The 27,577-nt window shown below is 47.5% G+C and overlaps 1 protein-coding gene across 1 annotated transcript in view; it reads right to left on the minus strand.

The window, feature by feature from the left end:
- Positions 1–23,212, minus strand: part of Mocos (molybdenum cofactor sulfurase) — a 46,820-nt gene extending 23,608 nt beyond the window's left edge. The window contains exons 1-8 of the mRNA XM_005355732.3: positions 23,077–23,212; positions 17,160–17,249; positions 14,385–14,451; positions 11,606–12,247; positions 9,172–9,248; positions 6,416–6,615; positions 4,869–4,985; positions 1,700–2,125 (exon numbers count right to left, since the gene is read on the minus strand). Coding sequence (XP_005355789.1) covers positions 1,700–2,125; positions 4,869–4,985; positions 6,416–6,615; positions 9,172–9,248; positions 11,606–12,247; positions 14,385–14,451; positions 17,160–17,249; positions 23,077–23,212 — 1,755 coding nt within the window. The remainder of the gene's footprint in view (positions 1–1,699; positions 2,126–4,868; positions 4,986–6,415; positions 6,616–9,171; positions 9,249–11,605; positions 12,248–14,384; positions 14,452–17,159; positions 17,250–23,076) is intronic.
- Between the last annotated feature and the right edge of the window lie 4,365 nt (positions 23,213–27,577).

Here is a 27,577-nt window from a genome sequence, read left to right on the forward strand (position 1 = left end):
CTGTAATGGGGTCTGGTGCCCTCTTCTGGCTTGCAGGCATACACACAGACAGAATATTGTATACATAATAAATAAATAAATAAATATTTTTTTAAAAAAAAGGAAGATCATCTTTTAGGTAACTAAAGTTGGCTGGCAGCCAAGGCATGCCACCTGTCCCCCAATGCAAGGATCACCACAACAACATGTTTGTGGGGGTGTGAAATAATTCATTATCTGCAAAAGATTACTTCCAGGATCCCCTAAATAGCCCCGGTCTATGGAAGTTCAAATCATTCTACTTAAACCATAAGGTTTGTATATAACCTGTGCGTATCTCCCTGGAAGATGCTCCATCTCTAAGTTACCTACATTATCTGACATGATACAAGTGCTTCATGAATAGCGGTCATGTTGCTTAGGGAGTAGCGTTACAACTGCAGTTTTTCCTAATATTTGGGGGTCATCATTGGTTGACTCCTTCGATACAAAACTCGTGGGTCACAATAACCCACAGCAGTTTATTTCCACAGGGTGGGCAGAGGAATCACGGGAGAATATGAGCCTGGATCAGCAGATCCAAGTACCAGTTCTTGCAGGTGGTCTAGACACGGTGTTTAACCTTGGTCCTCTCGGGTTCCATGATGATAACCTAGCGATATTGTTACTATGCCTCTCATGTAACCGTTTTATGGGTCAAATGAAACAAGGCATGTCACCTGCTTCAGCAAAAAGCCCGAATATCCACCCAGCTATAGTCGCAGGCAGTTAGGCCTTGGCTGGAGAGGCAGCTCAGCTGGTGAAGATTTGCTATGCAAGCAAACTGAGTCAGGTCCCTAGGAAATCACTGGGTAAGAACTTAGGTGGGGTGGCATGTACTTGTAACCCCAGCACTGGGAAGGTGGAGACAGGAAAATGACCGAGTCCGGCTGATCACTCACTAAGCCTATGAAGAGAGGTCCAGGCCAGTGAGAGGCTTGGTCTCCAAAACCAAGGTGAGGGTGGGGTGGTGTAGGAGTTCCTTCTGTTTGTGTATTGCTTTCATTGCTTAATGAATAAAGAAACTGCCTTGGCCTAGTTGAAAGGCCAGAACTTAGGTAGGTGGAGAAGACAGAACTGAATTCTGGGAAGAAGAAAGCAGAGTCAGGGAGAGCCACCATGAAGCCACCAGAGTCAGACATGCTGAATCTTTCCCGGTAAGCCCTACCATGTGGCAATATACAGATTAATAGAAATGGGTTAAATTAAGATGTGAGAGTTAGCCAATAAGAGGCTAGAGATAGTGATTTAATTAATACAGTTTCTATGGGGTTATTTCAGGGATAAGCTAGCCAGGCAGCCAGGCCCTCACCATGCAACATAAGGGCACCCAAGAAATGGCAGCTAACATCGTCCTCTGGCTTCTACATGCATGAATACACATGTATACCCACCTCCATACACATATGAACCCATATGCACACAAATCCAGGGTCCTCTGGAGGTCCCCGCAAGCAGTGTCAGATGTAAAAACTCAACCCTATCAAGACACTCAGGAGGAAAATGTTTCTTCCAAGGACAACCTTCTGTCTGGAGTTTTGCCTGCTTTTCTTCACTTGCTCTTTCACTTCTTGTCAAAAAGGGGGGGAAAGTGCTGTACACAGCCTCCCAAAAGTGGGGGCAGTGCGGGAAACAGTGCTCAGGGAAAGGAACAAGGCAGCCATTTCTGTGAAGCCCTTACCTCAAATGCAGCACAGGATTTGATGGGGTAGAGGTAAATGTTGGTGACAACGTGGGCCCCAAGGTCCCCATTCGGGATACCTGCAGCTTCCTCTGGAAGGGTCTGCTGGATGCTGCTGGCTTTGCTCAGAGACATGTCCAGGTCCACGGTATTTGCAGCAGGACAGGAGTCATTGCAAACTGTAGCGTCTGTGCAGGCATCTTCCGGAGGTGAGTGACAGTCACTCTCTGAGGATAAGGCTCCAGCATCATCGGTGCTAGCTTGAGGAACAGACTGGTCACCAGAAGAGCGAAGGCACATAGCTCTGATGAACCCGAGAAAGGCCTGGGCATCTTCTAGTGTGGACATGTATCCAAAGGAAACCCTCACAGAGCCCGTGGGCCGTCCGTCTATGATGTCAACATCATCTCCACAGACATGGCCAGCCTGGAATTAGCCAGATAAGTCAGTCAGCTGGAGAAACTCGTGTTTCGCGGATAAATTGGAAAATAGTACAAAAAAAATAAATTTTATTTATTTTAAAATAAACCCAGCAATTAGAAAAAAATAAATAAATAAACCCAGGAAGGCAGAATTGCTGGGTGCCTGAGAAACCGTTCCTACTCTGTAGACACAGGGACGCACTGCCTGGGCCACGCCAGAATCAGCTATGAACTGGAGCTGATGCCAATGTGAAGGAACTTTAAAGAGACTAGCAGCAGGGCTTCATGGAGAACATTCTCCTCGAGGGCTCAACAGACAGACTGAAGTTTCAGAAGCACCAAGGGCTGTACTTCACAGTCTTCCCAGGCCAAGGCCGAATACCACTGGCCACTCCCAGACAGCCTCTCTAAGTGGGAGGCCGGCATCCCTGATAGCAGGCCCTTGGAGGAGAAAGAGAAAGGCTTCAATACCAGCCCACGGCCCCTTGAAGGCCCAGGTCAGCTTAGCTGCTCCTGCCAGAACAGGGAAGGTGGAACACTCCGTGCCCACCCAGCTGCCTGGCGCTGGTCATGAGAAGTATGTACAGTAGATGCCCAGGACACCTCCCTAGTACAGGCCAGTCACCCACAGAGATGTGATGCAGCCTTCCACCCCCATCCGGAGCCATAGCCAGAGATGTATGCAGTTCTGCCTTCTCTCTCTCTCCATTTTTCCATCTCCCCGCCCTCCCTCCATCTCTTTCTCATCCCCCCACCACCACCTTTCTTTCTCATATGGAGATCAAATTTTTCCTCATATTAATTCTTTGAGAATTTCATACAATACATGTTGATAACAATCACATCCCTCTCCCAACTCCTCTCAGACCTCCCCCTCCCCTAGCCAACTATGTGTCCCCCTTGTGTTAAACCCTTAACAAGAACAGTGTGCATGCCCACATGTGACTTCCGCTGGAGCAGGCTCCACCTACCAAGGATCACACCCTTTAGTTGGCCTGTTCTCTTAAAGTAAAGCTTTTTTTTTAAATATTTATTTATTCATTATGGATACAATATTCTGTGTGTATGCCCGCACACCAGAAGACGGCACCAGACCTCATTACAGATGGTTGTGAGCCACCATGTGGTTGCTGGGAATTGAACTCAGGACCTTTGGAAGAGCAGACAATACTCTTAACCACTGAGCCATCTCTCCAGCCCCCGCCTGTTCTCTTTTTTAAAGTAAAATCAAGTTCAGAGGCTAGAGAGACAGTTTGGTGATTAAGGAGGCTTGCTGCACAACCCTGGTGACCTGAGTTTGAACCCCGGGATCTATGCACAGATGGAAGGAAAGAACTAACTCTACAGTGCTATTCTCAAGCTTCCACGTGTGTAATGTGCGTCTGTGTCCACACGTATGTCATGCATACACACATAATAATAATACATAGTTAACTGGGACCTAGCACATCCATATTCTGTGGCAAGAAAAAAAAACTCAAATTAGCAACTATTGCAAGGCACATAAGACTCTTTGCCACTTGCTGTGGTATAAAATTGGAATGCCCCCCCCCCATAAACTCATGTTTGAGACTTGGTTCCCAGATGGCAGCACTATTTTGGGAACTTGTGGAATCACTGAGAAGTGGGCCCAGCTGGAGGAAGCAGGTCACTGCAGCAAGAGCTTTGATCCTTTCTTGTTAGATGTTTTCTGCTGCCCAGTCGGTTCCCAAGTGGGCTTCTCTCCTCTGTCTCACTCCACTGCCATGATGCTCGGCCCAAGCCTGGGGCCAAGTGACTGTTGACTGAACCCCTAAGATCATGAGCAAGGCAAGTACCTCCTCCCAGATGAGCCAATGCCACTGGATCCTTTATCACAATAATGAGAAGCTATTCTTGTAAAATGGTTCAAAATAGGCTATATGCTCCCAGAGTGAAAAACCTCCACTGCAGGACAAACAGGGAGGGTGAGGATTCTGAGAGATAGGACCCTAGAGCCATGGACAAGTTTCACCCACACCTAGCCTGGAGGGAGGCTAACTTCAGTTAGGAAGCTGTACCCAAGAAGAAGTAAAGAAGGAAGGCAAGGGTGTGAAGCTGAATGTCCCCCACTAAGAGTCCTCTGCAGCTGCATTTTTAACCTCTGGCCAGTGAGACAATTCATTGGCTAAAGGTACTTGGCACCAGGCCTGAAGACCTAGGTTTGATCTCCAGGACCTACGTGGTAGAAAAGAGATAACCAGCTTCAACAAGTTGTCTTCTAACTGCTACACACATGCTACAGCACATGTACATACACACACACACACACGCACAAATAGAGCAATTTTATAAATTACTCTCAATGTAAAAAATTCATCAGGAGGGCTGGAGAGATGGCTCAGCAGTTAAGAGCATTGCCTGCTCTTCCAAAGGTCCTGAGTTCAATTCCCAGCAACCACATGGTGGCTCACAAACATCTGTAATGAGGTCTGGTGCCCTCTTCTGGCCTTCAGGCATACACATAGACAGAACAGAACAGTGTATACATAATAAATAAATAAATAAATAAATAAATATTTTTTAAAAATTAATCAAGAAATACTGCCACGGAGCTAATAAATTAAAGTGCTTTCTATTTTATCAGCCCCTCTCCTCTTTGGCCGCCCACAGAATGGGCCTGGCTGGCAAGATGAGCCTGAAGCAGCCGCCTCCACCGGCCCCAATGACCAGCCACCACACAGCCTTGCCGACTGCACTCTGTGTGGGCTACGGGGTCTTGTACTGACCTGAAAATGTTTCTTAACCATCTCATCACTTAGCCCCAGGTGCCTCTGGCAGGCGCCCAAGTTACAGAAGCAACCAGTCCTCAGGTGGATGTTGAACAGGCTGGCCATTTTGTCTACCTGGGGATAAAGGGAACATGGGGTCAATGTCAGAAGTGTCTAGTTCTGCTGTGATTGTCTGGAACAGAATTCTGGAACAGCATTGAACCTCTCTTTCTTAACAAAAGATGGTAGGCGATCTGAGTCTGGGCCTCACTCTAAAATTCATGGTTGTTATGTGGCAGATGTAAAAATACCCCCAGGGCCTCACATGCTTAAACACTTGATCCCCAGATATTGATGGTGTTTTGGGAAGTTGTGAGACCCTGGGTCGGTGGGGTCTTACTGGAAGAAGTAAGCCGCTAATTTGTGGGTCTTTGGGGTTATAATTTAGCCCTTCCTTCCTCTGCTGAGCAGTGAGGAGGTGAGGTGCCCAGTTACATCCCCATGCCACCGTGGAGCTGCCAGCCACCACACACTAGTCCCAGCGATGGACCATGTCACTTCATCTGTGAGTAAAAGTCACCCCTTCCCTGAAATGGCTTTAGCCAGGTTTCTATCACCGTGGTGAGAGAAACAACCAATGTCAGGATCTACGGGTTTATTCAACATTCTATTAAAGTGAATTACAGAAGTGTGCTTGAGAAAATGTCAAATCCAGACCAAAGTCTAAGTGAGGAACCTGTGTATTCCCAGGGAGCCTCAGAGGAATCTCTGAGTTGGGCTGGGGCCATTGCCAGCTCCTTCACATCCACCACCACAGGGTCTGACCACAGAGCAGGCCCTAGGGAGGCCTGGGCAACACCAGCTCGGCTCACAGCCTGTGTCACAAGTACCATGTTGGATGCTTTATGACATCTATGTCCAGTTTCTAATTTCCCCAACTTAAGGTTCAATCAAGCTTGCTGCTCAGTCCAGGTGTCATGACACTCTCTGCTGCCCCCTAGAGGCTATGGGGTGTGTGCTGACTGGTCCTAAACCCGGCTCAAACAATTCTCCAGCCCCAGCCTCCAGAGTAGCATTGTGCCACTGTGCATAGCTAGGAAATAGAATCTGTTGTAGTGTAACAAAGCTGCATGTGTTCTAGTGCATTTGGGAAGAATGAGCAGCATCTTCCAGCTTTAACTGATTGCTGAGTCTGTTCAAAGTCATCCACGGCTATTTAGTGAGTTCTCCACCAACCCTGCCTACAGGAGACTCTGTGTATAAACAAACAGAGGAACAAATAAGTGTGTTTGAGCCTGGGCTTCCTCACAGCTCCTTCTGGGGACTTTTAAGTAAATGTCAAGAGTAAGAAAGCTTAGACAAGAACATTCCTGGTATAAAAGGATGAGTGTGATGAACTTAGGAAGAGCTGGACCTCGTGACTTGAGTCAGGTATGGTGGCTAACATCTGTAATTTCAGCACTTGGGAGGTAGATGCAGGAGGATTGCTGTGAGCGCAAGGTCAGCCTGGGCTGGAGTGAGACCCTCCCTCAAAAAAAAAAAAAAAGGATGACTCAAAATCCCACCTGGGAGTAGCCAATGATGCTCCCACGGTCATCCAATACATTAAAATTGATGATTGGCCCCTGCACGTCAGGGCTGCTGAACTCGGAATCACTGTAAATTCGCACCACAGGGGCTCCATTGGGATAGCAGAGAGAAGACAGGGCAGAGTGGGTGTACTGTGCCAGAGCGAAGGTGTGCCTCTGGATGTTCTCCATACCACCTAGGGACAAAAGCAGAGACACGGGCTTCACACGCAAGTCACCCACTCCTGGCTAAGACATGCTTATTACAACCACTCAACCCAGACCCCAGATAGTGGCTTTAACTATAGCTGTCTTTACAACAAAGTTGATGTATTTTTATTTATTTATTTTTGTTTTGCCTGTGTGGCTTGTGTGTAGTACCTGCTGGGTCCAGAAGAGGGAGTCTGATTCCCTGAAACTGGAGTTATAGACAGTTTTGAGTCAATATGGGATTGAACCTGGGTCCTCTGAAAGAGAAGCCAGTCTCTTAACTACTGAGCCATCTCTTCAGCCCCAAAGTTGACACTGGATTAGTTTGTCTTTGTTGTTCTTATGGAATATTTCCAGAGGAATTCTTGCTACATTCTCTTAAATATATAATTACACACATTGTATACATATAAGCATAATTCATATACATGTATATTTGTAGTTACATGCATATAGCTAAACAACATTCCATTATTTAGTTAGACCTTTGTTAGCCAGTGGCAAAAAGTATGAAATATTTTTATCATTTTTGCCTTTAATGATTAAGTTCATTTTTTTGTTCTTAATGGTTAAATTGTTTTAACATAATGCATAGCAATTAAGGCTACCTGCTGCCAAATGAATGAACACATGCTAAGTGTTTAAAGTGAGTAATATTGTATTATCATGCCTTTTATATCTAAAAAAAGTGACTGAAACAGGCAACTCATATAGACAGAAAGTAGATTGGGGGTCACTTGTGGGTAGGGAGAAGGGAGAATCTGTTTAATGACAAGAGCTTCAGTTGAGATAATAAAAAATGTTTTGTATGTGACCTGTGGTGACCACAGTACAGATTGGGAGGAGAATCAGGATGGCCCAATGGGTGAAAGCACTTGCTGAGCACACACAAGCTTGCTGGTCTGAATTTGATGCCTGGAACCCAGGTAAAAAGTCATGAATGTTGCAAAAAGTGGCATGAATCTGTAATCCCAGCACTGCTGCAGTGCAACGGGAGGCAGAGACGGGGAAATCCGCAGAAGGTTGCAGGCTAGCCCCAGAACTTCTGCAGTGTGACAGGAGGCAGAGGCTGGGAATCTGCACAAGGTTGCAGGCTAGCCCCAGCACTGTTGCAGTCTGACGGGAGGCGGAGACTGGGGACCCTGCAGAAGGTTGCAGGCTAGCCCCTGTACTGCTGACGTGCAATGGGAGGCAGAGACGGGAGAATCTGCAGAAGGTGCAGGCTAACTAGCCTGAAATGCACAGCACGGCAACAGAAAGGACACAAGAGACACTGAGGGAGAGAGGGAGAACACACCTAAAACTCTCTCTCTCTCTCTCTCTCTCTCTCTCTCTCTCTCTCTCTCTCTCTCACACACACACACACACACACACACACACACACACACACACACAATAAATGGTAACAGTCGTGTCACATAGTTCTAAAAGCTCTGGAAAGAATTCCCAGGAGCATAGCACACCAGGTGATGCCCGGCTCACCTGATGTAATCTACTCCAGTCATATGCTTTCACGACCACCCCCGTAGGAAGAGGAGTGGCATCTGCCTGTGTCTTGGCCTCTAGAGCTCTTGTCAGGAAAGAGCATGCATCATACAAAAGCTGGTGGAAGAGTGTCCAGGAACTTGAGGTCAGGCATTATTAACAAGTCCTGGGTTTAAATTCTAGCCCTTTGGGGTACCCACGTGCCAGACTGAGAAGGCTCTCAATATTTCTGCGATGGCTATTCTTAGCTGTCAACTCGACTATATCTGGAATTACCTAAAAATGGAGGGCATGCCAGTGAGGGGTTTCTGCTTAATTTGAAGTAGAACGATCCACTTCTAACCCAGATCTTGAGGTTCTGCTGGAACCCATGTAAGGACACGGAAGAAGGAAGCTGTTGCTCTTTGCCTGTTTGCAGTCCATTCCTTCACAAGCATGAGAGCCTACTTCTCTGGAATCCCAGCATCTACTAAAGACCAGCTGAGACATCAGGCCTCGTGGACTGAGCGACTACTGGATTCTCGGACTTTGCATTCACAGCCAGCCATTGTTGGATTAGCTGGAGCACAGCCTAAAACTCATTCTAATAAATCCCTTTCTATACATAGAGAGCGATTCATCCTGTAGGTTCTTTTATTCTAGAGAACCCTGACGAATACACTTGCTGAGCATCCTCTCCATCTGGGGGCAACATGGGTTTGCCAGCAGCTCCCCTGTGGCTGTAGAGAAAATCCAGGCAGGCAAGAGCTGATAAGACCTCACCCGGCCCAGGGACCCAGGACCATGCCCCCACCACGCACAGCTATTAATCTTTGGCTCTGGGCATGACCTCTGTTAAAATGTGGTTGTGCCTGGAAAAGCAAAAAGAAAAAAAAAAATCAGCCCTCCCAAGCCCTCCTGAGTACCCTGAAGACATTTAGAATCCGGCTTCACTGCACAGAGACTCTAGCTACTTAGTGTGTGCCGCTCACTTCTACAGATCTTGTCTCCTCCACACCTATGCGATCTCTTAAGGATATAGCAACGAAAGCTAAGCCCACTTGGGTATGTCCACTGACCTGTGAGGTGCTCTAGAGCATCAAATCCATGTTTCAGCGCTATTATATCAAGGAATGATATGGTGCCATCTTCAAACCTGTAGGGAACAAGCTGTCAATCCACATGCATTCTGTGTTAGGTGAGGGCATTTGGGCATGTTAATAGCTCCCTTCTGTGGCTTATAAAACTGGCTCTCCTCACCATGGGAGGAGTTTTGCATGCCAAACCCACCTGGCTGCCTCTGGCCCTAACTAGCTCTGCAGCCTTTACAACTTCTTCACGGTGGGCTGCAAGTGACAGAGGACACTAAAATACAGTTGCTGCCTTGAAATACGTCTCGGGAAGAACTTGGACAAAATTGGCCACAAACTCTTGAAATACTAAACTCTGACCACAAGAGGGCACCACTGACAGACATTAAGTCAAGCGAGTCCCTGTGAGGCACTTGACAAAGGAGTCTCCAGTTCCAAAGTGTACAGAAGCGCAGGTTTGGGTTAAATACAAAGGTCTCATTAATAACAATGATTGTAACCTTCTTTATTGACAAAGCGTTTGTTATGTTTGCACTTCATAATCATTAACTTCATCAACACTTTCATTAACTCATCTCTGACAGGTCACTGTGCCCCAGGCGTTGTTCCGGGTGCTAAGCACACAGCAGTGAACTGATAAGCAGGCTCCTTTCCCACAGCATCACGGCCTATTAAACAGGGAACAAGGCTCAGCAAACAGAGGCAGAGAAAACAAGCTGCAGACACAAGGCAGGTTAAGCGCAAACACAGAGACAGTGTGGGCAAGCTGAGTCTTTGCTAATGAAGGTATAAGTGGAGGCTAAGTAGAAGTCAGAAGGAGTCTAACTTCAGAAGATGTCAGCCTGAGAGTTTCCATGGGAAAAGGCCTTCTACAGAGAAAGGGAACCCGCATGGCCCTTCACAGAAGCCCGGCGCAGCACCAGGAGGGTCAGGACAGCAGCAGGACAGCGGCAGGAGAAAGGGAATCTGCACAGTCCTTCACAGAAGCCCGGCGCAGTACCAGGAGGGGCAGGACATCAGCAGGACAGCGGCAGGAGACATCAGAGGAGAGATGCTGGACAGCTCTAAGGTGACTTCAGCAAAATCTACATGACCAGGGTGTGGTCAAGAGGATAAAGACTTCAAGGTCACCCTCAGTTGCTGAGTAATGTGGACACTAATCTGGGTTTTGTGATCCAATTGAGAGAGACAGACAGAGAGAGAGAGAGAGAGAGAGAGAGAGAGAGAGAGAGAGAGAACCACTGAAGGAGGACAGGCTATACAGGGTGATGAGGGAAGGCTTTCACAAACATCAGATGAAGGAAAGCAGGCAGCAGCAGCCATGCACTGAACTGTAAGGTCTAGAAGGTGGAAACATGGTCCGTTCACCCCTTGATACACCTGTGTATTGAGCTTTTCATTTCCAGCTCACTCTAGGGCGTGCAGAGGTGGGCTTAAAAAGGCAAGCAATACTGTCTGTTCTCTGCACATCTAGGTGTGCTCTGGCTAAAAGAGCTCCATCTGAAGCAAAGGAGTGTGGTCTGATGCAGCCCAGCGCTCCTATATCCACCCCCTTGAACTGTTGTCCAAGCCAAAAGGTCCCCTAGTTAGCCAGCTGTGTGATATGAATAAAAATGACCCCGATAGGCCCATAAGGAGTAGCGCTATTAGGAGGTGTGGCCTTGTTGGACTAGGTATGGCTTTCTTGGAGGAGGAGTGTCACTAGAAGGTGGGCTTTGAGGTCTCAGAAACCTGGCCAGTGTGTCACTGACACTTCCTGCTGCCTATGGATCAGGATGTAGAACTCTCAACTCCTTCCCCAGCACCATGTCAGCCTGCATGCGCCCAAGCTTCCCACCATGACTACAATGGACTAAACCTCTGAACTGGAAGGCAGCTCCAGCCTGCCTTCGGTGTTTTGGGTAATTTCTCAGCCTGGCTTGCAGAGGTTGCCACCAACACTGCTTCCCAGGTTTGGGCTTTGGGTTTAGTTAATTCTCGCCGAGGAGCGGAGCAGAGTTCACTCTAGCCGCTGGGAAACTGAGTTTGCTGTGAACTGCTTGTGCACGCGTCCAGAGCCGCATCTTTTACGATCCCTGTTTCTCACTATCATCTCTCACCAGTGCCGAGACCAAAGTCCGGCACCCATGGCTCTTACTTCCCTGCAGGTTTTTCACTCCTTCTTCTTACAGCTCTCGTCTGCAGATCCACTCCTCCACCCCGGTGAAGAAGCTACCCACAGGGCCGAGTTCACCCAGCCACCCATGGCACACTCCAGCTGGTCTCTGCCTCCCAAATCTGAGCCCCGCCCCCGACTGTCCTACGGTGACATCGAACTCCCTTGACCTGTGTTCCAGACCTGGGCTCGGCTTGCACAATCTTACCGGTCATTCATGCCAGCTTGCCTTTGTTAAGGACACAGAATATGCCATGGCAAAGTTACCTTTCTGCCACCGACGGCCTGGGGATGTAAAAGTCCTCTCCTGCCAGGTAGGCGGCTGCTGTTCCTCCTCCGAAGTAGCCTTTCCTCAGCAGGGGAGCCACGCGCTTACTGACTAGCAGAGCGCCCAGGCCTGTGGGAAGCCCAAAGATCTTGTAGAAGGAAATGGGGACAAAGTCAGGCTGGTGAGCCGACAGATCCAAGGGAGAGGTGCTGACATAGGAGGCTGCATCGAGCAGCACAAACCACCTCCCAGCCACACTCACGGGGCTCTTCCGCCCAGATTTGACCTCTTCTATCCATGCCAGTGGGTATCTGGTGCCTGAGAAGTTGCTCTGAGCTGGGTAACAGAAGAGGTGTGGGAGCTGACAGTCAGGATCGCAGGCTCCAGCACCCCTTTCCTCCAGTGACCACATGTCCTCTGGCTTGACTGGGGTGGACGTGACATTCAGGGCTGAAGCCACCTCCCTCATTCCTACCACAGAGGTATGGTTGTCAGTGAGGTAACAGAAGTGGCTGCCACTGTTCTCTGGGGTCCGGGACACCCACGGAAATGCCTCTGCCACTAGTCTGAGAGCGGCTGTGCTCCCGGATGTGAAGATCACGGTGTAGTCCTCCGGGGTGGTGTGGAAGTGGGACAGGATCCTGGGAAGAACCACAGTGTCACAGCGGGGCCTCTGCTCCATGCTGAGTATTTCCAAGTGTTTTAGGTCTACTCAATAGGGCGTCTTAGTTGAGGCAGGGCAGAGGCTGACCTTGAACTTTCTATTTAGCTAAGGATAACCTTGCATTCTTACAAAGATCAAATTTAAACCTCTTGCCTCTGGAGTCCCATCTCTGCTTGGACACAGCAGAATTTACAACACAGGGTTGAAGCTAAAGCTTGCCTAAAACCCAAGAGGCCTGGGTTCACTCCTAAGTATTTCATAAACCCACAGTGGTACTGTATCCTGCCAATACCAAAATGCAGGAGGTTGAGGCAGAAAGATGATAAATTCCAGGACATCCTCAGCAACCTAGATAGTTCAGAGCTAGTCCAAGATACATGAGATCCTGTCTCAAAAATAAGCCACAAAACAACAACAACAAAAATCTCCAGAGCAGACTCAGGTACAAGATCAGACCTTCTTAATAAATGAATTCCAATTTTTTTTTAAATCTGTTAAGGGACTGGAAAGATGACTCAGCATTTTAAAGCATTTCTTGTTTCTGCAAAACACCTGGGTTTATTCCCAGCACCCACCTGGTAGCTCACAACCATCTACAACCCCAGTCCCAAGGGTCCTAACACCCTCTTCTGACCTGTGCATGAGGCATGAGCATAGAGCACATACATATACATGTGGTGATATTTTGTTTGTGCTCTAACAAATAAAAACTTGCCTGAAGATCAGAGGGCAGAGATCGCCACCAGTTAGCTATAGAGGTCAGACACTGGTAGCACACACCTTTAATTCCAGCACTCGGGAGGTGGAAGCAGGAAGATCAGGAGTTCAAGACCACCCTGGGCTACAAGAGATTTAACCAATCTAAAAGAAAAACAGAGCTCACACCTTTAATCCCAGCACTAGGGAGGTGGAGACAGGAGGTAATAAATACAGTTGGGCAGAGAGAGGAATATAAGGTGGGAGGAGACAGAAGTTTAGCCCCTTTGAGGATTTGATAGAGGTAAGAGCCCTAGTGGCTGGCGGCTCTGCTTCTCTGATCTTTCTGCTTTCACACCCTAATAGCTGACTCTGGGTTTTTATTCCTAAAAGCAATTAGAATTCATGCTACATGTATATATGGACAAAACACCCGTACACATCAAATAAAATAAATAATTCTAAACAAAGTTTTATATCTACAATAACCTGAATATTTTGTACTTTGCCTTCATCTTTGTACTTCTGCCTACTCTATCACAATGAATTTTTAAAATATACTTATTCATTATTTTCTCATGTGTGGGTCTGAATATATGTATTGCACCATGTGTGTGCAGGAGCCCTTGGAACACAGAAGAATAAGATCCCCAGGAATTCATGATGGGCAGTTAGGAGCATCTTGTGGGTGCTGGGAACAAACCTGGGTCCTCTGCAAGAGTAGTACGCACTCTAACCTCTGAGCCACCTCTCCAGCCTCTAACACAGTGAACTTTAGTTCAGCAGTCTGTTTTACATTGCTTTTACTACTGCTGCCCTGATCCAAAACTAGCATCACTTTCAGATTTGAAATAATTTGAATTCTGTTGATTTAAGTAACATACCTTGTAGATATTATTTACCGGAAACCAGTTACTATGTGTGAGGAACAATGAAAGATCTTTCTAGATGCAAAACCTAGTGAAAATAATGGGGGAGTTGAGCACAGCAGTGCATGCCTGCAGTTCCAGCGCTTGGACATCGGAGGCAGGAGGACCAGGAGTTCATGGCCAGCACTGCTATAAGGGAGCTAGAGGCAAGCTACCACACAGTCTGTCTCAAGATGATAATGGGATTATGAAGACATAAACCTGACTTATAAAACAGAAAGAGAAAGGAAAACCAGAAAATGGTGCTTCTTCCTGAAGACACAGCTGGAGCCTGGGCCACTCCTGTCACTCCAGCCCCCACTCAGAGCCGCCATCCCTGCTGTACTTACGCATACCCTCTGTCTTCTGGACTCCTCTCTATTGCCATTCATATGTTGCTTTTTAGCTGAATTCTTTCTGAACCCCCTCAGAAGGTCTGTGGGACACAGGCCTCTGCTAGAAGGCCCGTTCACCTAGGTAGCATCTTAGGCAGACATCCCTGGGGCTCACCTGTAGCGGACCTGCTCCACGGTGTCATGGGTGAGTTTGCTGGTGATGTTCTGGCTGTGAGGATTGCCTGGCAGGTTACAGAGACAAAGCTTTAATTATCTTTATTTGAAAGTCATAATGAGATGGTCTCTCCCTGTGTTCCTTCAGAGCCCTCTCCCTCCACTTCTCAAGAACTTAAACCGTAAAAGTCACATATGGTCCAACAATTCCACTCCTGGTCCATACTCAAAAGGAAGAAATGCTTATATCCATATAGACTACACAAGTGTTCATACCACCTCCATTCATAAAGCCAAATTCTGGAAGGAGAAGAAATGGCCAGTGATTGTGAACAGATAGACAAAGTACAATAATCCCCACACAGTGGGCAACTATTTAACAACAAAAGAAAAAGAAAAAAAACTACTGACTATGACAGGAATGAACATTAAGCTTTTTTTATAGTACAGAAGGTGTGCTGGCTGCTGGGAGAAAAATTATGCCCACCACTGCAATAGTGGTGTAACTACAATGAAGGCAGCCAGCTGCTTTCTGATCAAGGCCATGGGATCACATCTGGAACCGTAAACCTGACCAAAAGCCTGTGGCTAGGGATGCCATAGGCCCTGGTAGGGCACCTATAATTGTTACTCTAATAAACAGACACCATGTGTCTGTCAAGCTGCCTTCTAAATATTAGAATTCATGTCCATTCTTTCTACCCCAGCTAGCAGCCTTTTTCCCTCAGGTCTTTAGGACCACCTGGACCACCTGGATCTTGAAGCTGCCATTTCTCAGGCTAACCATTCTCCCACAGTTATGGCTTTTGTCAAGGTTGCAGGATGATTTCATGTCTCTTTGCAAATCATAAATGAAAATCAAGATAAAAATCCCTTAGGGGCCCCTTCTCTGGGGACTTCCTCAGATTTAAAGAGCTCCTGACTGTCCAGAGTGAAGAATCAAACCCCTGTGTGTACCTGTAGCATAACCGGACCGTTGTGAACAAGGGCATCTTGGGGTGGGAAGACCAAATCCCCTAGAAATAAATAGCTCCCATGGCCCTGTTCCCTCAACTCCAGAACTTTGAGAATGTGTAGCATTAGGTTAGTTACTTGCCCTTTCTGGGGCTCCGTTTGCTCGTATGTAAATCAAGATATTGGGAGACTATTCCTGGGGAGACATCAAACACCAGAGACAGCATTGAGGCAAAAGAAAAAATCCACCCAAGACCAGATTGGAGAACTAGTTGAGTTTCCTGAGGTCACTCACAAAAGTGTGGGTCTCTCAATGATAGATACACATCCCCTGGGCGAGTTACAGGCAACTTTACCAACTACAGAATGGTCCCAACACAATCAGTTGTTTTTCTTTTGTATAAACCCTGGGGATCTTGAGAATGCTACTGAATCCTGTGAGCCCTTCCATTAGCCTTCCCCAAGGGACCATCAGTGGGTCCCATCCTGTGAGGAACTCTTACAGGTGACCAAAGGTCCTCTGATTCAAGATGGAGGCCATGTCCTACCTGGAGGAGACAGCTCACAGCTACACTACATAAACTTAATAGCACAACCCATGGCTCTTGGGGTGTCATACGGATGCATGACAATATACATTGCCACATAGTTCGGCAGCACCTGATATGACAAGTGCTCAGTGAACGGTGTATTGATCAACTGATATCAGCGTCGTTCGTCTCTTTCAGTTTATCTTCTGAGCACACTATGCTGATGCGTCCTAGAATAATGGCCAGCACAGCATCACCAACAGAGGCCTGAGTGGCCCTACCCCATCAGCCTATCCATTCAGACTTTCATTCTCCTCCCCTCTGTGGTCCTAGATCCTGGTTTTTGCTGCTACAGCTTCCTGCATGGTGTCTCCTGTTGTCCCAGTGAATTCTGGCTCATCATCCAACATCAGCTCCCCTCCCAACCCTCCTAACATGCACACTGCAAACCCTACTGTCTTTCTGCAAACTCAGGTGACCATGATGCCAGCCTCCTTTGTGCATTGCCTTTTGAACAGTTGCTAAGCACATGTAGGGGAGATCGTTTGATGAAGGTCTTGTCCTCCAGGTCTGGACCAGAGTCTCCACCAAGAAAGGAACTATGTTTTCTTCTGATTTCATAGCACAAACCACACACCATAGTGACTCAAGGAATGTATAGCATGAGTGAATGAACGTTCTTCATGCTCCCCTACCCTCTGCACCACAGTGTTTAACTACCCCAAACATGGCACTTTCTTTTTTTTAATCATCTTTTTTTAAGATTTATTTATTTATTATGTATACAACATTACCCCAAACATGGCACCTTTTTTTATCATCTTTTTTTAAAGATTTATTTTTATTTATTTATTATGTATACAACATTCCTTCCATGTATTCTTGCATGCCAGAAGAGAGTACCAGATCTCATTATAGATGGCTGTGAGCCACCATGTGGTTGCTGGGAATTGAACTCAGGACCTCTGGAAGAGCAGTCATTGCTCTTAACCTCTGAGCCATCTCTCCAGCCCCCAACATGGCACTTGCAAACTTAAGATTCTCTTCCTGAAACCAACCCATTCTGGAAGTGGTCTGTGTGTCCCTGAGCTGGAACTTTCTACCTCAAGTACATGTATATGTGCATAGTGACCCAGGGTGCTGGCCTGACCCTTTATCTGACATGGGTCTGATTTGCTCCATGTACCCCTTTGTACTCCATGAATCCAACATAACTAAACACAGATTAATTGATTGATTAATCAGCTGTGTGCAGTTGGCTAAAATCTGTGCGTGTGTGTGATATTCCTTACCATAGACATTTTCCATGAGATCCTTAGTAAAGTTTGTGAGCTGGCTCTGGGGAAACAAGGTGGCTCCTGCATGGTCAAGGTAGACAGTTCCTGAAAAAAAATTAATTACAAATAAAGCTGCAGGTGCTTCTCCACACTTCATGTAAATCTGACCCGTGTGAATACACTGGTACCCATTCTTTTATTTCATTTTGTCTCTGTTTGTTTCTTTGTTTTTGAGACAGGATTTCACGTATCTCATGCTGGCCTCAAATTCTCTATGTGGTCAACGAATGCCTTTGAATTCTTAATCCTCCTGCCTCCACCTCCCCAGAGCTGGGACTCCAGATGTGTAGACCACAGCCACCTTTCAACACAGCTGGTATCCCTGAATTTCTTGATGTGTGTTTCTTAATATACGCACACAGCCCTATACACACGCAGCCCTGAGGCGCTTACCTGATAAACAGCCCTCTCACAGCCAGGAAGTGCCCAGCAGACTTTGGTGACCAATGACAACACAACAGTTTCATGGTCATTCTGGAAGCTGAGTGTTTCCAGGGAAAGGGGAGCTCTGACCTTTCAAATGCATACAATAGGAATAAATTTATTTGTTTTTTAATTCACTTACCAGTTTTTTTGTTTTATTTTTTTGGGTTTTGTTTTTTTTTTTTTTTTTTTCGAGACAGGGTTTCTCTGTAGCTTTGGTGCCTGTCCTGGAACTAGTTCTTGTAGATCAGAGATCACAGAGATGGGCCTGCCCCTGCCTCCCAAGTGCTGGGCTTAAAGGCGTGCACTGCCACCACCTGACTTTTTTTTTTAAGATTTATATATTTATTAATTATGTATACAGTATTCTGTCTGCATGTATGCTGCAGGCCAGAAGAGGGCACTAGATCTCATTACAGATGGTTGAACTCAGGACCTCTGGAAGAGCAGTCAGCGTTCTTAACCTCTGAGCCATCTCTCCAGCCCTAGTTTTGTTTTGTTTTTTGGTTTTTTGTTTTGTTTTGTTTTTTTGGATAATGCAGGGTCCATTTTTGTTTGCAACAACTTCATCAAGATATAACCCACATACCACAAAAAAAAAAATCCATCCTCTGTAAGCTACAGCTTAGTGGCTGTAGTGTGCTTACATTACCTAATTCTGGAACATTTTATTCACCGCCCCCCCCCATCACCATTATTAGTCATATCTCCACACCCTCACGTAAGTAGTGTCTGAAAATGAGAATGTTATGGTTCCCCTTCACAGGAAGAGGGGGCACATATGTATTAACACAGACAACTGCTGGAGAAGCACACGGGTGACAGCCACTGGCCCTGGGGTGGCACTGCAATGGCAGTTCTTGGGCTTGGCCATTCTTCTATCTCATTTGTCATCTTTTGAATCTGATGCCACTAAAATGTATCATCTAATCTCCCCAATGTATTTAAAGTGCTTTCTTGGACAACCATGTTCCAGATGGTCCCACACCCACAAGTATGTTGTAGTCAACACAAATTGAATTTAGTGGATATTAATAATAATAATAATAATAATAGAGGACACAGAGTTTGGAGGGTGTGAAAAGATAGAGGTTAAGTCTGGGAGGAGCTGGAGGAGAAGTGGAGGATGAATATAATCAAAATACATCATATAGAATTCTCAAAGAATTAAAAACATCTTTTTAAAAATAACTCTTTTATTATTCACTGAAGATTGTGAAATCCAAATTCACCAGACTGAAAGAAAGGCTTTGGACGTCCAATAGTCAATGTACTAATATGTTCACGTGAGAGCATTGGCTCCTCTTCAATTCCCAGCACCCACACGGTGGCTCACAATTCCAGTCTGAGGGAATCTGATGCCCTCTTCTGGCCTCCACAGGCACCAGCCTGCATGTAATATACAGAGATGTATGCCAGACAAAATGCCCATCCACGCAAATACATCCTTAACTTTCAATTATAACCCTTGGAAAGATCTTCAGGCGAAGTTCGAGGTGAGACCCCGACTCTGAGGAGCACTGTACATCTTGCTCAGAATCTTCCAAGAAACTAGGAAGTCATTCAGGAAGATCCTGCTTTGTTTGGCTGGGGTTCAACGGTTAATCTTGCAAAGGAAGGCAACTGAGTTAGGTGAAACAGAGGTCTGATCTTAGGAGGCCAACGGGGCAAATCCAAGTTAACCAGCCAGAGAGAATCTTGGCTCACCCCCCCCCCCGGCCTTTCTGGACCCCTGTTATGACATCTGCAAGAGGAATGATGGTTTAGTAGATAGTTGACACAGTAGCTGGATGCCTGGAACACAGTAAACACAGTTTTCAGAGTGAAGAAAAGCAGGCAACTGATCCGAAAGCCAACTAGCTTTAGATCTTTTTAAAAAGAGAAGTCAAACAACTTTTAGTTTCTTTGATATACTTGGCTGTTTCATTAGCTATCTGGTTCTAAGAAATTAATATTCAGAGATAGATAGAGAAGAGGTGGGGGGGGAGAGGGAAAGAGAAAGAGGGAAGGAACTGAGAGAGGGGGAAGAAGGAGAGAGAGAGGCCAGGATTTCTTCTGGGCCATGCACCTTTAATCGCCAGTCAGCACCTGACGCTGGACGACCTGCTCCAGCCACAGCTGGATACTCAGTATACCCCCTTCATTAGGGCCAGGAAACCCCTAGCCAACTAGTCAAGCAAAACCTTTCGGCTCCTACAGTGTACACATTTAATTGCTCACAGTCACCAATTAAGCAGGTACATTTTCAACCCCTCAGAAAATCTTCAGGGCGGGAAAGAAGGTGTGGGGGCTAGACCATTCTAGCTCGTTGGGTTGGTGTTACTACCCGGACCTCTCTCCAGCTTATTTCTATGGAGAAAAAGGTGAATAAGCACCAGTGTTTTCAGAGGTAGGAAAAAGCACCTGTTTAGTTCACAGAGTTGTACTTCAGGGATGGAAAGGTTTCTCAGTGGGTAGAGCAAGCACAGCTCAAACCAGAGGTCAGAGTTCCATCCCTGAGATGGGCAGAAGAAAGCTGGGCGTGGCAGTGCACACCTGCAGGGAGGTGGAGGCAGGGGTCACTGGCCAGCCAGCCTAGACCACCTGCAGGGAGGCAGGGGTGGGGGTGGGGATCACTGGCCAGCCAGCAGAGACAGTCAGCAGTGAGACCCTGGGTAGTGGTATATTATTTGTATTTTGATAAATAAGTCTTGCCTGAAGACTAGAGGCAAAGATAAAGCCACTAGAGGTCAGGCAATGGTGACACACATCTTTAATCCCAGGATTTGGGGGACAGAAGCAGGTGGATCTCTGTGAGTTCAAGGCCACTATGGGCTGCACAATAACAATGCAGAAATAAATCCAGGTTGTGGTGGCCTACACCCTTAATCCCAGTCCTAAGGAGTCATTTGCCTTAATCCTAGCACTAGAGGGAATATACAATGGGAGGAGAGAGAGGCTGTTTTAGTTTGCAGCCGCCCAGCCTTAGTAAAGGGAAGACTTCTCTAGTGGCTTGGCTGCTTTGCTTTTCTGGTTTTTTGGATTGAACCCCAATTTCTGTCTCTGGGTTTTTATTAATCATGTTAAACCCTGCCTTGAGAAATAATGTAGAGTGACTGGGGAAGACACTTGCCACGTTCTCTTGTCTCCATACACACAAGTGCACACACACAAAGTGTATTTCAAGCCAGGCGTGGTGGTACATATCTTTAATCCCAACACCCAAGAGACAGAGGCAGATGATCTCTGTGATTAAAGGCTAGCCTCGTCTACATGGAAATTTCCAGGCCAGCACAATAAACAGATCTCTCTCTCTCTCTCTCTCTCTCTCTCTCTCTCTCTCTCTCTCTCTTTTCCTCCCACCCCCTCTTTCTGAGGGGGAGGCGTGTCTACCTCAACCACAATGCATTCAGGCAATTCTCTAAATAAATAAAAAGGATCCATCTGGGTATAGTGACTCTCACCTGCAATCCTACCACTTGAAAGGCTGAGGCAGGAAGTCGTCACAAGATTGAGGCCAGCCTGGGTACAAAGTGAGTTCCAGGACTGAGTGCAGAGTGAGACTATCGAAGAAGAAGAAGAAGAAGAAGAAGAAGAAGAAGAAGAAGAAGAAGAAGAAGAAGAAGAAGAAGAAGAAGAAGAAGAAGAAGAAGAAGAAAGGGAGAGAAAGTTAAACAACCTATATACCATCACCATGGATGTTAAAATGCCAACCTGGAGGAGTGGCTACTACCAGCTAATGTCAAGTTTGGGTGCAGCTTGCTGAAGGAAAGGAGCCAGAGGGACGTGTGCATACCTTTATGAAGCGCTGAGGGTGTGAGAGATCAGGGTCGGATAGGATTTGAGAAGACTAGGGACCCGTGTCGCCGAAATAATTACTCCCTGGGATCTGGGATTTGCTTCAGAAAAAGAGAGGCCTGCTGCCCTCTGCACCTGCGGGTATTCATATCAGACTACTTCTGATTGGTAGACAATTTCCCTAGTAAGGGCAGGAGAGGGAGGGAAGGACGGAGGTCTGTCTCCAGGCAGTGAGGAAGCACGGGAAGAAAGGGAAGAAATAAGTTGGAAGGCTCCAGCTACAAAGTAGAGAGGAGGTCTCGGCTCCCCCACACCCCCAAAGCATAATTAGTTACTATTCCAAAACTAGTAAAATTCTGTTCTGCCACACACAGCAGGGACAGGCACCCCGAGGGATCAAACACACTGGTGTACCCTGGCCCGTGACCTTCCTGCTCCACCGCAGGTTCTGAAGTTTGCTGAAGCACCCCCTTCCCAGTCAAGTTCCAGGACTAGTGGTGAGTTCTCAGTCTGCAGCAGTAGGCCGGGCTACACCTGCAGTTAATCTGAGCTTAATTCCCGACTCAGTCAACAGGTTCCACCTGTGATCTTAAAGTGTGTGACCCGGTCCAACCCACGGGTTCGGTGGCTTGTCCTGTGAAAGCTCAAATTGCATGCTTCTCGAATTCCTCCAGTTTCCCAGCAAGCCAGAGCTCATCTAGAGCATTGTTCTGGCAACAGAAGAGAGAAAAATGAGGCTTGGTGCCAGGCGAGCTCGGGGCACGCCTTTAAGTCCAGAGCATCAGGAGCAGAGGAAAGAGGATCAAAAGTTCAAGGCAAACCTCGACTACGTAACGAATTCAAGGCCAACCTGGACTACGCGACTACACAGAACCCTGTTTTTTCTTTCTTCCTTCTTTTCTTTCTTTCTTCTTCTTCTTTTTATTATTATTATTATCATTATTATTATTTGGTTTCTCTGTAGCTTTTGGTTCCTGTCCTGGAACTAGCTCTTGTAGACCAGGCTGGCCTTGAACTCACAGAGATCCGCCTGCCTCTGCCACCCGAGTAATGGGATTAAGGGTGTGCGCCACCACCTCCCAGCAGAACCCAGCCTAAAATATCAACAGTAATAGTAATAATGTTTCAAAAAGAATACAGAGAAGAGATCCCTATAGAGAGAGGGTCGTGGCCTTGAGAGACCTGTCTGCTGCTGATCGCTGTCTCTGCAATCGCTGGTCACCACCACAGAATCACTTTTCCAAACTGAATATAGTGGCCTCCCGCGCACCCCTGGCATGTATGGAGCATCCGAGAAACACCTCTGCTCAATATTATGAATTGTGTGACCTTGGCTGAGATGGGGTCTTTAGGATGGGGTATTCTCCCAGCAATAGAGGCGGGCAAAGGCTCTATTTGAAGTGTGTGGGGAGACCTAATGAAAGGCCAGGCTGGTCTCGCACCACGGAGCAGTTGTACAATTGTACCAAGAAGTTTGTTACTGCTGAACGGACAGCGCGGAGCCGGCTACACCCACACAATCTCTCCCAGACTTTCGATTCCAGAGGAGTCCATCTCTTCTTGGCCTTTTAGCTAAGATCACGTGCAAAGGGCACCCCCAAGTGAGATAGGGCCCCTCGCACGCTGGTTCCAGCCCTGCATGCCCCCGTGTATTCCCGCCCCCACCCCTCACCTGCTAAGCGGCCGAACTCCAGGTCTCGCAACTCTCTGCGCAGCCCGTAGCCGTGGGCCAGGCGCGGTGCGATGGCTTCTGGATGGCGCTGGAAGGCCGGGGGCTCAGGTCCCCTCTCTGCAGCTCCGCAGGACATGATCCGCGCGTGCCGTCTGAAGGGTTCAGGCCACCCAGCCCGGGAAGTGAGCGAGGCCAGCGACTCAATCCCGGCCGGCAGAGAGTGACTGGGGTCCCCACCCAGGGGCGGCGCCTCCCGGGCCAGCCTCCTCTCAGCGCGCTGACTCACCGAGCGCTTTCATTTCTAAGCGGCCTTTGACCGCCTGGGACAGGACCCAGCTACGCTCTTCGCGGTCTCGCTACTCAGGTGACATCCAAGACACCTGGGCGAGAGTCCTGGGATATCCCCGCGCCACTGAGGCAAGTGGAAGGAACAGCGGAGTGCATGCCTTCTCGCTAAGCATATGTGACCCCGGTTCTCCTGGCCCAGAACCGGGGACCCTCACCCCTTGAGCTCCAGACTCGCAAGGGAAGGACACTTGGACTGCTGTGATCGCCAGCGCTCCGCGTTTCAGCGCAAAACCACTGGGCTGCTTGATAAACTCCCAGCGATTGTGCAACCTCGGAGCCCGGAAGCCCTACTGTGACCCAGTCCAGCGCTGCTAGTGGGATGGGCTCTCCCTCCTGCACCCCGACGGCTCAGAGCGCAGCGACTGTGTGCCAGGGCACTGCTGAGAGAGTCAGGCAAACCAACCAGCGCAGAGTAGGGGCCAAGGACAAGGAGAAGACAGGTGTGCCAAGTGCCACCAAGATCTGAAAAGGACTGGGATGGGAAGGTGATTAGTTGTGCAATCCCTGGTGGCAAGGGAAGTGTGCTCAGACAAGGAGTGGTGAGGAACTAAATTAGGAGGGCTTCACTAGGTACTGGGGGACTAGGAAAAAGGCTCACATCCCTGCCCAACTGAGAGCCCAGACTGCGGCCAGACAGCAACAGCTGGGAAACCAGAGGAGGAGCCATCACGCCCAAGTTTGAAGCCTGGGTCGAGGTCAACCACTCCCAACCCAATGTTCTGGGTTAGAACCAAAAAACACAGTGGGATGGGTGCTGGTGGCAGAAAAGCCCAGTGTTAAGTGCGTCTTCTTGCTTGGTGCTGCTCAACATTTGGGCAGGAGAGTCCTGGCCGGAAGAGTGAGGTTATGAGGTCCAGAGAGTGCAAAAGTAATGGAATTCAGGGACAGTGAGGTCCCGAATACTGGCTCAGGGATTGGGAGACTGGGAGCTCAGGCACAGAGAAGCAAAGTGGGGCTCCATCCAGGCCATTTAAGTGGAGATTGTCAGTCAGTACTAAAAATGATAACGTCAGGCTGGAGAAACAAGACACACGGAAGGCTTGAGTGGGTGCCTCAGGAACACAGAAAAGAGATCAGAGTGGTGACAATGGGACAGAGAAAGTTCAGGGAGGAGAACCAGAGGACAGGTCATAGCGGCCCGTGAGGGTTAGCATAACGTGCTCTACTGTGACCTAGTGAGGTCAGTTCTGTCAGAGCTGCCTTGCAAGGGCCAGCTCAGATGGAGAAGCAGCTCACTCATGGGCAATCCCCGGAAGACCCTCACCTATTGATCTTGGAGGAAGTCGGGGGTCCAGGCCTATCTATCATCATGAATCAAATCTCCAAACAAGTGAGCATGAGGTTGGGGTGGGTGTTTCCTAAAAAGCAAATTTGGTTTAGATCATGCATATAATTCTGTACATTCACCTAAGTAGCATGGGCCTCCCTAAAAGAGAAGCTGCAGGTCTAGCGATTGGGGCGGTTTGGAAATCAGAAGAAGGCCAGTTGAGCAATAGTGTAGCCTTCTTTCCAAAGCACTGAAGTTTAGTACAGTAGAACGAAGTAGACAGCAATGGAAAGAAAAACACAGGAAGCTCCCTCCCCAGAGGGACTGGAGAGACCTTTTCTGTGGGTAGAAGCTGGAAAGGCAGCTTGGAATCATGAAGAGATTGGGAACAAGGGTCCATTATATTTATATTCATAATGTAATGTTCAAAACAAAACCCAAGAATACTAGCAGAACATAGCTCTCAGAGTGGGCACACCCAAGTGGGCTCCTCCTAGAGCTGTTTTCCTGGAGTTTGATTTCTCCTGCGTTCACTCAGAAGCCACCCTCCTCTCTTCCTTCTGTGCTGGGACACTTCACCTCCTTCTGACTCTTTGCCTCTCGACTCATACCACCAAGAAGAGGAAAGGATATTAGTCATTCTACATAGCAAATGACAGGTAACAGATTTGAGGATGCTTCCTGCGGGCTTATTTGCCTTAGAAAATCAATTCTATAACTGGGTGACAATGCACCCTGCTAGGTGTTGTGAACAAAAGAAAGCCATTCTGGTGTTAGGGGTGTGGCTCTGTGGTAGTGTTTTCTGGCACGGGGAAACCCTGGATTAGAACTTCAAAGCAGGGGCTGGAGAGATGGCTCAGAGATTAAGAGCATTGCCTGCTCTTCCAAAAGTCCTGAGTTCAATTCCCAGGAACCCCATGGTGGCTCACAACCATCTGTAATGGGGTCTGGTGCCCTCTTCAGGCCTGCAGGCATACACACAGACAGAATATTGTATACATAATAAATAAATAAATATTTTTTTTAAAGAAAGAACTTCAAAGCAGCAAGTGGGGAGGGAAAGAGGAGGGAGAGGGAAGGAAGGAAGCGGAGAGAAGAAAGACTAAGACACGGTGGAAACTGACTCCAAGCCCGAAGAGTCTTAGGGCAGGGGGATTCATTTTCCAGCTTCTCATTATACTGAATATAGGCACTATCCTATATTTCAGCCAAGGATATTGGACAGAACTGTGTGGAACTTCAAGAAACTCCCTTAGTTAAGGAAAGGTCTTTCTCCTCTTTCTTAGCTGGAATGCAGAGATCATGGCAGGGGGCCAAGCAGCTGGCAGGTGGAGGAGGCCTGGGGCAAGTTAAAAGCCTGGGAGTCTGATGTTGTTAATTCCCTATCCAGTGTGGGCTGCCTAATTTGACTCATTATTTGAGAAATAGTGTATCTTGTATAAAGGAGAAAGGTAACTTTGCATTTTCCTTCATACACAGTTGAAGTGGAAACCAAATTAGTACTTTAATATTCTTTTCCACTCACAGAGATGAAGGGAAAGTTTGCCCACAGGGAGAGCCAGGGAGAGCCCAGATACAAAGCTTCATCCACAGATCCCTCAAGTGGAGGTTCTGAGCGGCACGTGGTGTCCTTCAGGAATATACAGAACTCAGTCAAGCCAATCAGTTGGACGATCAGTGGCCACTTGCTGCAGGGATCCCTTGAGAGAGCTGGCAGAGCTAACAACAGATGGCAGGAGGATGCCTTCCGACTTGGTTCCATAACGAAGGGTCCACCTATAAGTTCCAGAGAGGTCTGACTGGGTCCAGGGTTCTTGAAACCTTCCAAAGCAGGACCATCCATTCTTTTTCTCCCTTCCCTCCAGCCTCATGGTCCCTGCCATCTAGGTTTCTTGTTTGTGATGTCAGGGGCCTCCAACTAAGCTACCTGTTATTTGTTAGAAGGGGAAGGAGTAGCCAGGCGGTGGTGGCGCACACCTTTAATTCCAGCACTTGGAAGGCAGAGGTAGGCAGATCTCTGTGAGTTCGAGGCCAGCTCTGGTCTCCAGGACAGGCTTGAAAGCCACAGAGAAACCTTATCTCGGGCTGGAGAGATGGCTCAGAGGTTAAGAGCACTGACTGCTCTTTCAGAGGTCCTGGGTTCAATGCAGACAGAACACTGTATTATTATTTTTTTAATATTTATTTATTATGTATACAATATTTATTTATTTATTTATTTACTTACTTATTTATTTATTATGTATACAATATTCTGTCTGTGAAGACACCAGACCTCATTACAGATGGTTGTGAGCCACCCATGTGGTTGCTGGGAATTGAACTCAGGACCTTTGGAAGAGCAGCCAATGCTCTTAACCACTTAGCCATCTCTCCAGCCCTTTATCCTTGTCTCACGCTTTGCAGATGCCGCTGTCCCCTCTCACCGCTTGCTGCAGCCATGGTCAACCCCACCGTGTTCTTCGACATCAACAAAGTTCCAAAGACAGCAGAAAACTTTCTTGCTCTGAGCACTGGAGAGAAAGGATTTGGTTCTTCCTTTCACAGGATTATTACAGGATTCATGTGCCAGGGTGGTGACTTCACACGCCATAATGGCACTGGCGGCAGATCCATCTATGGAGAAAAATTGAGGATGAGAACTTCATCCTGAAGCATATAGGTCCTGGCATGTTGTCCATGGCAAATGCTGGACCAAACACAAACGGTTCCCAGTTTTTTATCTCACCACCAAGACTGAATGGCTGGGTGGCAAACACGGGGTCTTTGGGAAGGTGAAAGAAGGCATAAACAAGCCGGGCGATAGTGGCGCACGCCTTTAATCCCAGCACTCGGGAGGCAGAGGCAGGCGGATCTCTGTGAGTTCGAGACCAGCCTGGTCTACAA

Source organism: Microtus ochrogaster, chromosome 18 (assembly GCF_000317375.1).
Source record: "Microtus ochrogaster isolate Prairie Vole_2 chromosome 18, MicOch1.0, whole genome shotgun sequence".
Taxonomy (NCBI): Eukaryota; Metazoa; Chordata; class Mammalia; order Rodentia; family Cricetidae; genus Microtus; species Microtus ochrogaster.